Source organism: Echinococcus granulosus (genome assembly GCF_000524195.1).
Source record: "Echinococcus granulosus chromosome Unknown EG_S00243, whole genome shotgun sequence".
Lineage (NCBI taxonomy): Eukaryota > Metazoa > Platyhelminthes > Cestoda > Cyclophyllidea > Taeniidae > Echinococcus > Echinococcus granulosus.
Window position 1 is genome coordinate 3478 of NW_020170623.1, and position 11454 is coordinate 14931.

Consider the following 11454-nt stretch of genomic DNA (forward strand, 5'->3'; position numbering starts at 1 on the left):
TCTCTCATAACAACAGATTCGCGTATGGCAAAGTGGGCAACGCCTCCTGAAGGAAATGCATGCGAGAATGTCCATTTATTCTCGTCCCACCTCTCACTCGTCACCTTAAAATCTGCAGAGGGCTGCTCTGATCCTCTCCAAATTGACTAACTGCTAGGCTGTCAACTGTACTCCAGTCATTATATCAGCCATAGGCAGGAGGCATTCAATTGCACTTCCAGTCTGACCCGCAGAACATGCTACAGCGTTCAAAGGATTGGTATGGCAGATGTCTTGCTATATACAAGAAGGTCGCATTGCCTTGGCTATCTTAATGCCCTCTGAATGAGTGACTTTGATTTCTCTTGTGGGTAACTTTCTGTGTGGCAATATTTGAAGACCATCATGGAGAGGTCAGAACGAAATGTAGCTGCGTCGTAGGGAGAGACAAGTGATAACACCTAACCAGCCAGTTCCATTTTGGCTACACTGTGCAGAAGAGGTGGAGTGGTGGGACGCAAAGACACAGATGAGGGAAAATTTCGACGAATGACAAGTAACACCGAGCTCTTTCCCTCCTACACCCTTATTCCACTCACGCTTTACAGGAGGTTCTTTCACGTGGTCAATGTGTAAGGGATGCCTGCTTGAGTCCTGCAATCTCTCGCATTCGTGACCACATAAGTTCACCATTCCTCATAGTTGTACAGTGCTGAATGGAATTTTGCAATCATACGAGTACTTTAAATTCACACTTTTGGGGAACTTGTAGACGTGAGAATGAAGGGTGATTTTAATGAGCAAGTTGTGTGATGGCATGCAGAAATGGAAATTGGGGGCCATAAACCATTCCACACACTTTTACAATCGCTTTAGTTGTGAATAGGAAAAATGGTAAAAATGTAGTGAGTAACCTCAAATTCAGCATTAACATCCTCATGTTTCCTCACCAAATTGTTCTGCTTCAATGCGTATCACACGACGACGCGACAAGATTATTTGAAAAGACCCACAACTTATGCTATAAGATTTCGCAATTCATATTCATTACACGTAGTGGCCAGACAGTCGGGTTAGGGGAAACACTGCCGTTAGCAGTGCCTATGCCTTTTGGAAAAATTAACACAGTTGTTTGCATGCGTTGGACCACATTTGTAAGGAAATCACAAGCCTACTTATGCCTTGAAACAACTGAAGTCCAAAAGTTGTACCCCATTTGGTTTACAGCAGTCAACCACTTTCCAGTCACCTAAATTAAATATCAAAACCTGCAAAAGATTAAACAGTAAGGAGGTCTAGTGGTTGTCAATCAGAAGGTATCCACTACAGGAAATCACATTATTGTAAGGCAGGTGTGAATGTTTGGCGACTGATGCAATCCCTGCTCCGTGCACACCTACAGTGGAAAAGATTGCCTCTACTAAGTCAAGATCAGGAGAGCATTGAATGAAATGGTGGGTAATGTGCACTGACTTACGGAAGAGTTCAAGCAGGCACCACACCCATGCAAGCAAGTAGGATTGCAGAGATTGTGAAAGTTAAGGCAAATGCGCCAGACGTGGTAGCACCTTCTTCCCCTTCTATGAAAAAAGAATGCTCCTAACAATATCGCATAAGAGACAGACAGGGCTCATGTGTAAGCTGTGCCATGACGAGCATTGACGACCCCCTCTCTGTGGTTTGCTCAAAGAATTCTCACATGCTATGACACAGGACATGCCAATGCGGATAGGAGGTGGTAGTAAGTAGTATGGTTGTATGTGGACTTGCACAACATAATCACACGCACTAGTTGCCTTCATCCCCAATTGCCTGCACAGTTCCTCCGCATAAGTTGTAAGGCTATATTGCATCGACGATGACAGGTCCAAGTGGGAAATGTGCAACTGTACACGTTGACAAACCAAAGTGGGGGAGTGACACCGCCGTTAGCTCAGTTTGGTCTGCCTGTTGTACAGCCGCACCTTGCACATCCCAACTTAACTGTACGCGCTGAGACCACACATGACCCAGGGGTCTTTCCTGTCCTTACCCTCCTTGGCATTGTCGTTGTAGTGAGATATCCATGATACGTTGCACAGTAAATGCAACGTTGGTGCTCTAGTTCACTTACTTATCGGATTCTGGAGCATTTACCCCAAACATAATGACAAAACTAGTAGTGAGGAAGGTAACTTCTTCATGGTTGGCTTGAAGATGGAACATTCAACACTTGTAGTATAATGGAGATCAGTGCATGTGGGTCGCTGTATGTACGGACTTATGGCTTGAGCGCACTTTGTTATTCCAGTTTATGGGTGAATGCAAGCAACAAGAGGCAATGCATCGCGAATGAATTAAACTTATCAGTCAGCAATGTTGTAGTTGTAAGCTTGCCACCCTCTGAAAAAAAAGGCATTATGAATGCTCCAGTCAAACATCATGCATGAGCATTCCATTGGGATGAGCAGATTAAGGGAATTTCAGCTCTGAATGATGCAAACGTATTTCCAAGTAGATGTGACATTCAGCTGTGAATGAGAGCAACAAAGGCAATGCATCTGGAACAAACTCAACTTACTATTTGGCATTGTTGAAGAGGTACTTTTGCCACCTTCTGAAAAATAAGGCATTGTACATTAGACATGGTGCAAGTAGTGTGTTTCACTCATCCAACGAAATGTAAAGCATCTCCACATAACGTCATGCCAGTGGTAGTAGTAGTGGTAGCAGTAGGGAAGGGAACTTCACTGTGGTTGCCTTCAAGGTGCGATATTTGAAATGCTCGTTCCGCCATGCATTAGGATTAATGACTCCTCATATTCTGACTTTCAACCTAGGCGATCTTTTTAATTTACGTTTTCTCGTGAATGCGCAAGTCAAATGGCAAGATTGAGCATCTCACTGGAGCGAGTGAGTGGGTTTACTTCACTCCACCTTAATTTGTCTCTTTAATGTGACCACTTCACAGGATTGGTGTGCCGTCAAACGATTAGTGAGATGGGAATGATAAGGCATTTCCAGGTGGCAGAGTAATGAGTTTTTAACCTGATGGCATGGTATGCAGTGCAAGATGCTGTAACAGCAGTGAAAGCTGTGAAGGTCCCTCACCTCTACCTATGCTGTCAAGTCCAAGCCATCTTTTTGACTTAGCTTCAAATGCATGCAATAAAATGCAATGGATATGCGAAGAATAGGACTTACCATCAGGCACTGTTGTAAAGTAAGTTGCGCTAAATATAGGAAAGCCGCTCTTTCGAGGTGCTTTTACGACCAACTCGTAATAGGTGCTGGGCAGCAATCCACATAAAGTGATGTTTCCAGTATCGACATCTGCTTTAGTCTTAGCAACAGGGCCATGTATATAAATTGGTGTCGCACTTGCTTCAATTTGAATCACTCCGAGTTCAGACAAATATTTTTCATCCCAATTTATTTGAAGGGTAGTAAGATTCAATAAATTCCATGTAATGCCTCCTGAAAAAGGAACAGCATTGTATATTAAGCAGGCTGCAACAATTTTCGGAGCATTTTCCTCCTAATGCCACTAAATCAGCATTGATGGAAAAAGGAATGTCACTAGGTTTGCCTTTAAGATGCAACAGTTAGCCAGTTTGATCCACCAGGCACAGGGGTTAGTAAGTGTTGCCATTCCACATGGAATCGCCTGTCATAGTCTTACATGAGCGTGGGTGGGAGTGTAAATTAATTTGAAGAATGAAAGCACATACACTCTTGACGATACTGCTTGATTATTGTTGTCAAATTTAAAGGCAAGTATCTCTTGCCAATCGGTCTAGCAATTGCTACTTGTTTGTAACCTCCTTATCAGGAACCCGCTTATTTGAAATGTACTAAGGAGGTGAAATTGACAAGACAGGGATGGGAATGCGCATCCATGCCAATGTTGGCATGATCATATGCATGTGTCAAGCCAACTTGCACTTGACAGCCAACGGTATAGCCCACACTTGTGGATGACATTGTGGAGGCAGTGGTAGGTGCTTCCAATGGCAGCAATGGCAGCAGATGCACAGGAAGCCGTACTGTGTGTATGAGCAAGCGATTAATACTTCTGTGAAGTCACATGGTTGACCTCTCCGAATGCATGCTTACATATGACAAACCCACTTTTTGCCTCGTACTTGCACACTCCTCTCCCACATTCGGACTGAGAAGTCAACGTCTCCCACTACCCGAAGAACAGTTCCGTATCCAAACCTTCCTGCATTTGTACCCACCCTCCCCATTCACTTTACCAAATAAACATGACATTCTATGCGTATGAAGGCCAAGGAAGTTGCCATCTAGGAGGCACGTCACTAATCGCCATAGTCAAGTCATGCTGTAGCAAATGGCAGTAGGAAATATCATGCAGACGTGTAAGGGCCACAAGGAGAAAATATAAGCATAATTGTATTAATTATATCAAGCTTTGATTCAAAACATGTAAAGAATAAAAGACATCGACCAGCGTAGCAAATGCTGCTGTATGTCAAACGCTAATTCGCATATGCTGAGGAGAGTCAATAATAAGAAGCCAACTTACGCCCTGCTCCTCCACTGTCTTCAGCCAGAATGGAGAAGGCAAACAAAATGAGACAGAAGTGAGGCACCGCCATCACCACAAATGTTGTTGCATTGACAACCTCCATGGCATTTATACGAACGCTTTCCAGGTTATCAGCCAATGAAACGTCGCCTTCTTGACCCACAAATCCACTTCTTCATGAGTTCTAGCATGTCACGACGTTGTGTCCTTGCACGAAGTCGTTCAGGTATCAAATGTGCTTGCAGATAGTGCAGAGCGGTGCATTCCATACATTTTCATTGATTCAGAGGTCATCTCCTCATTGCTAAAGTCCTTCAGTCTGCATTTGTGTGCAACGATGCACTTCTGCCTGCCCGATCATAATGTTAAGCACATCCGCCGGCAAGAGTGGAATGGTGAATTGCGGATTATTCGTGGACTGCCACGTCTCCTTGTCTGTTCCAAATGTATCTATAGCGGTGGTGGAAAGCTTGGAAAAGGTAGAGATGTGATGGCATAAAGAAGTCATTGTCGTGCCCATCACAACCACTTACACACACACTTACTCATTTGAACCATCAATGCCTGTGTGATCAACATCTACACGATGCTACCCTGTCACATGCAGTGTGACACGTGATAACACAGCACACACTCTTTGACAAATTTCCCCTTGGAGGAGGCCGGAATACGCCGACCCTGTCAGTAGTCCAATTTGGCTCACTTACTTGGGCGAAGCACTTCTCCATCAGTGGACCGCGCTGATCACATCGTCTCGGCGTTTACCCCTGAGAGGCAAGACAGCCTAGTGCTAAACAATGTATTCATACATAGCTGAAGGAAGTAGACGGTAAAATTTGGTCGCTTGTGAGCATTTATTTAAATAATTTGGGCCTGACTTAATTTCCGCTTTCTGCAGTGGCAAAAAACACTTTTGGGACAAACAAAGAGATGTAGTAGTCCACGATTAATCTTTTGCTGTTTTTCCCCAACAAACAGAATCGGAGCTCCTTCACAAACTCTGCCACACTGTCCGTTTGCTGCGCTGCTAATTCTCTGCCACAAACCCGTCTATGTGCACGGACTCACTAGTAAAGTGCAATTGTTACAGTCTTTGAAAAGAATTGGAGGGATGAAAGCACATAATTTCTTGCACAAATGATCTAAAAAACCGCTTTAGTGAGTACACATTGCTCACTTGTCCATCATCTACTCCACTGAGACAATCTGCGTCTTCTAAGAGTAACAAGACGTTAGTCTGCCATCACGTTCACCATCGTAATTGCAATACATCAGTAAATCAAGTGCACTCACCCATTCTCTCTCTGTGGATTCAGTGGGAAGAGTGTGGTCCCTGTCCTCCGTCCTCCGTAAGCTCTCACTCCTCCGTCCCACCCTCTCTGCCACTTACTTAGTAAAGCGTGCGCTTTGCAGGCGCTGTCAATGCATTGCTGAAGTTCTGTGATGTAGTTATGTTTGGCATTGGAATGAGGATAGATGCTGATGCTGAGATGAGGGAAGTTGATTAGTCGAACAGAACTGGATATATGATTAGTGGGATGGTTAGGAGTTGGATTGAGGAGGTAGAATTAATGTGAATTTGGGTGAGTGAATCAAGCGCGATGCAGGAGTAGCCTGAGGAATAAACGCACGTGGATTCACGATTTAGAGGTGGTTTTACAGCACCAGATGGATGGATAGGTGGATTGATGAATGAACTCTGAAGTGATGGTATGTCTATGCGATTGGTGGATGCATGAATTGAGAATGAGTGACTGGTTGGAGGGGAATATTGTTGGACTGATGAATATGTGTGTGAATTTCAAAAAATGTTTACATTTAAGTACAAGGCAACGAGCGACTGGAAGTGTGGTTCACACCCCTATGGACCGTCTGTTGGAGAAGACAGTTGTGGAGACTTGTAGTTTGCATTCAGCAGGTCTTTTTTCATCTCCTTCCTATTGATATTCTATACGAGGTATTGCACATCCAATTTTATGGTGTTTCCCATGCCAAGTTGTTAAAAATTCCAGCGAGTGCCTTTAATTGAGTTTCTTGAATCAGGACCAGCACGAGATGAGATGGATCTTTTGAAAGCCCTTTGTGTTTTTTATGTCACCCAATATCCGGCGTGTCCTTATAGCTTTCGACAACCGCGCAAGGTCGAACATGCTTTGGTTCTGTAAGAATTGGATGGATGGAGATTCCTAAGGTGAGATTATGAGAAAAGCAATCCCAGAACATTTTGAAGTGAAAGCTCCTTCTATTAGCAAAGTCTTGCAGTTATTTTTCAAATTGTAGGAGGACTCGTGATAATCGAACTGTAAGGTCGACTGTCACGACATCCACAGGCATTCCTACTACTCAGAGAGGAAGTGAGCTGTCGAAGCACGGAATGTCTGAGGTGGCACTGATATGTCTCGGTGGCCCTACCGCCTAGCGGCGCTTTAAGTGTCCTCGTAATCGAAACAACGTGTTACAGAGGTAATCGCGGTATGACATGGCTCTTCTCCTCCTGTGAGCATTGTCTTGGGCGGCCCTGTTGGTCTACCTACTGTGTCAGCCAGCACAACATAATAGGTGGTGTGGTCGCACAGTGAAAGGCCTTCTTGACCATCATCTCTCCTCAGACATTTAAGTCAAAATATGCACACCACAAGTACCCATCGTGAAGGTTAATATTGTTTGAACACGAAACAGAGGTTGTTGATTTATAACTCCAATCATTCGCAAATGCGTGATTTCACTCCCTACTGAAATGCTGATTAAGTAGCACGTCCATTTGTCAAGCTATCATCCTACCTCGGAGCTGCAGGAGCCATCTCATTAGCCCAGATATTATTTTGCCAAAATACTTTGGGAACCATAGATTAATTCTTGAGGTCGCAAGACGAGGATCTCGTCACACTCCCAAAACAAAACCGAGACGTAGGGAAATCGGCAGCGAGGTACTGCACAATGCAAAACCGAGCAGTGGGTAAGTAGAAAGAAGGAAGGAAAGAAGGAACGTGATAGAATGGAAAGAGCGCAGAGAGGGAGAAAGGAAGAAGCGGAAGGGAGAAATGTACTACCTCTGGCCCATCCTCCACACTCACCTTATCTCCACTTCTGGGTAAAAATGTCGCCTGTCTCTATGTTCACTTACGTCGACTTATCAATTTGAAAACCTAAATTGTGGAAATGTACAACCCTTAAAACACTCCACCCAAGCAAAAGGCATCCAATCAGCACTAGTCAAGAGGTGATCATCTCGTAGATGCCCAGGTTAACTGAGCATAAAGAACACAAGATTTGCAGGTATATTCCCGAAATGGGATGAAAGTGAAGTCAATCATTAATAAACTTGCTTTGTACTTTGGCAGCTTTCCATGAACAGTTTCTCAAAATGGTAATGTCAGGTCGAGATTTAAGCATCAAAGTGCAGAAAAATTCACCATATTCTTCCATGTACACTAAGTGATGTGTGAAAAATGGGAGTTGAATGCTACAAGAGGAAAGGCATTTATTGGTGCTGGTCTGATTAGAAACCGTCGATCTTGATGGCAAACGCACCTTTATATGGGTACGCTCTAGAGGAAACTGGTGGCAAATCTGCTTTCAATGCGATAGCCGATGCTACAGAGCAGTATGTCAGATTAGTTAGAGCTCTTTACCACAGAGCTCTCTCAAAACATTGTAAGTCTTCACGCTCCCGTATTTCAGATAAAAAGCCCAACTTTCCCATACCAAAGTGTATTACTATTCCCCTACTACAAGTGGCCTACGACGCAGGTAATTTGCTTCCGATCTTTAAACGTTTCGGTCTACTAAACATAGTAATGCCTGCTTTTGTTGAATATCCATATTTTGTCATGATTTTGGAAGGGAATGAGCATGCAAATAGGTGTTTGCGGTTGCCTCATCACTTTTCCTTCTACCACCAATTTTGAATGCCTAAATTGAAGGAAGCAGCTCGTAAACGCTACATTTGGAATGCGAAACTAGAGGGTGATCTGAGTTTTGTAGGAAATCGGATTTCCCTCTCCCTCCTCCTTCGCATTTATTTGTCTGAATTTTAGATATTTTATTCAATTTGCCCACCTGCTGGTTAAAAGGCCTAGCCAGCCAAACTTTCTTATAAATAATCTTCACAAATCAATCCAGAAATAGTTGCGTGTTCAGTGTGAGCATGAGAGTCGGATGAAACACTAAGCATTGTATCTACGCTTCATTTTAGGTGCAGTTTCCTCTAGCGTACTGTTCAACCATATGGGATTTTCTGTTTTCATTTTGCAATCTTCCAACCCTTTCCTACATTAACGCCAACACGTTACCTCCATACCAGTAGAGATGAGTGCATCGTCGAGACATTCCACAATACCACCGTGCTGCTGTTTGTCCCCCGAATTGCGCGGCATCAGATAAGGCGAGACTGCTGTCATAATTTGCTGCACAGTCAATTCGGCTGGAAAGCTAACTTTGGCACATTTCTAGGTTGACGGGAACAAGCTAAAATACGCCCAATGTCACACTATTCTTGCACACAATTTCCTTACTTGCCAGTGCTCCTCAGCTTACCGCAAAATAGGCATTTGAGGAGGTGCAGTCATTTTATTTTGCAATATCCAGTAGCGATGCGAACCGAAGTCACACCTGCTACCTAGAACAACTTAAGTCTCAGCCATTCAACATTCGCACATTTGGACGAGACGACGATTTCAAATTAAATTTACTGGTCACAACACTCCGATTTGGCACCAGTTTGCATTCTTCTACTTTAATAATGATATTCTATTTCAGCCGTACAAAAAGTGACTAACGTTTCTCAACTTACGCTAATTGTAGCAATTCTGTTTTCCTCTTTAAAAGACACCAAAACATTCTTCATCTGACAGGTAGACGAAAGCCACTCTTGTCCACTTTGGCGGGGCGAGTAATCAAACGCTCTTCACGAGTACGTGGAGGAGACCAGTGGTTCTCCTATGGGCACCCACTATGCTTTGGCTTACAAGGATGGAGTTACTGGAGCATATACCCTATCTTGCGAAGGCTTTCTTCAAAACACCTTAAGTGGTTTCCTTTCTGACTAGTCGCAGTTGAACTCGGACAGGTAAAACTGTTGCCACGCCACAAATGGCAAGTTAGAAGCGCTATTTGAGGCAACAGTGAGGCCGATTCTGCTAGCGCAAAGGCAAACATAACCCAAATTAATAGCTATTTCATCAGATATAACTTCTACTTACAACTGGTAAATCGGCCCATTTGGGGGAGATAATGTGGTAAAGGAATAACAAGTAGGGCTTAGGCAATTATAAAACAAGCTTGCGATTGTGGACTCAGTCACTTCCATGCAACAGTCCTCCATGGCATCCGTTTAGGTGTCAGCAGCAAAAATTGATACAATTGTCCCCACTTGCAGCTACTTTAGGCTTCATGTCAAAGCATACTTCTCACGAGTTGTCCTTGCCTGCAGAGGATTCACTACTTGCTAGGGGTAGTCCAAACAGGTAATAGGCTGTAATGATGACCCTTTGACTTTACAAGTGAAAACACTGGCACTGCATTAGTTAATGAGTCAATGTGCCCTCTCGTCCAGGTGAAAATCTTACCCACATTTGTCTCGCAATATCACTGACAGCCAAATAAGTTATGACGGATTTAGTGTAGCAGCCTGTGGTCGTGTTTGCGCAGTTAGTATTTCAGACACAACTGGCGGCTGGTGAGGAAATCTATCGTCGTGCAAGTGACTGACAGAGTGGATGCTGGTACGAAGTGCCCCTTCATTCCTAATGAGCTCACAGTTGGAGCACCGACTTCGCATCGACCCTCCTATACGTACATGGATAGTGCTGCGGCAATGAAGTAGTGGGTGATGCTAGAATTTTGATGTCAATACATGATAATAATAATAATAATAATAATGATGAGAAAGAATATCGTTTATGATAAGTGGCGATGCAATTGTTGGCCAAAAGCAGTTATGAGTTCAAATGCCTATGCTTAATGCACATAAAACTGACATTTGCCAAGAACGCCTAGTTATGATTGTGACGAGAATGATGGTGACGAGGCGGGATTATTTCATTGACCAGCTCTTTAATACTTGAATTTCAGGAAAGCTTGCTTCCTGGACGAATGGAAATAATGTGATGGTCATTGGTGTCATTCTGTAACTAAAGTATCTTGGTAGGGTAAGGCAATTGAGGGGCTTGGAAGCTGTTCAGGCATAAATTCTTGATTAAGTTGTTTGCATAGTAACAGAAAGCTTAGTGTTATAAAGCAATGCGTGAGAGCGCACAAAATTGCCTACCAACATGTGGAATAATTTAGTGAGGAGAAGGAATTGTTTCTCCACATTCTACTCCAAAGCCGCTTTACTGTCGTAATCTCTATACAAATCTAAGTGTGTTACCAAATTTGGGCCACGCATCGAACATTGAATCTACTCGAATGCAGGCTACCAACGCTTTCCTTTTCCCACTGCGCCTATGCACTTGTAGTACTAGTCAATTTACTGACACCTAGTTAACAGTCAGGAAGCTCAACCCTCCGGCTTACCGTCGAGTCCGCATGCGCAACTGACTGACTGTACTAACGATATCACAAATGGGGATGTAGCCGCTAGTCCATTACCATTTCATAGTTATTCCAGCTTGAATCTCCATATGGTCCATTTCTATGCAGAGAATAGTTGATGTCCTGTCTTGACGGAGGAGTCCCATCTACGGGCATGGGTCCCACACTTCTACCTGGTAGTGGAAGTGAACGTTTGTTGCAGTTATATGTAATACAGGTAGCTAGCAGGTCAGGAAGAGGATTTCGGCTAAATAAAAGAGCACAGAAATGGAATTTGAGGAAAAAATTATTTGCTGTAAACGCCAATCGCCAAGCAGCCTAAATGGCCTCAATCCAACAACTTCGATACGGATTCTCAGTTTGGGGACAAGTGGTCAACCTGAACTTCGAAACCTGATGATGTCTTCTGC

The 11454-nt window shown here is 43.6% G+C and overlaps 3 protein-coding genes across 3 annotated transcripts; 1 reads left to right on the forward strand and 2 right to left on the reverse strand. All coding sequences in view use genetic code 11, as the record gives it.

The window, feature by feature from the left end:
* Positions 1-1464: 1464 nt before the first annotated feature.
* On the reverse strand, positions 1465-4580 carry EGR_10622 (hypothetical protein; the record flags this gene model as incomplete). The annotated part of the gene is made up of 4 exons (XM_024499871.1): positions 1465-1559; positions 2540-2575; positions 3163-3435; positions 4508-4580. 4 exons carry the CDS (start codon positions 4578-4580, stop codon positions 1465-1467), a joined length of 477 nt encoding a protein of 158 aa, XP_024345708.1.
* A 1622-nt stretch (positions 4581-6202) lies between these two features.
* EGR_10623 (hypothetical protein) lies at positions 6203-6454 on the forward strand (the record flags this gene model as incomplete). Its single annotated transcript, XM_024499872.1, has 1 exon — positions 6203-6454. One exon carries the CDS (start codon positions 6203-6205, stop codon positions 6452-6454), a length of 252 nt encoding a protein of 83 aa, XP_024345709.1.
* Positions 6455-7816: 1362 nt separating this feature from the next.
* Positions 7817-11190, reverse strand: EGR_10624 (hypothetical protein; the record flags this gene model as incomplete). The annotated part of the gene is made up of 2 exons (XM_024499873.1): positions 7817-7973; positions 11102-11190. 2 exons carry the CDS (start codon positions 11188-11190, stop codon positions 7817-7819), a joined length of 246 nt encoding a protein of 81 aa, XP_024345710.1.
* Between the last annotated feature and the right edge of the window lie 264 nt (positions 11191-11454).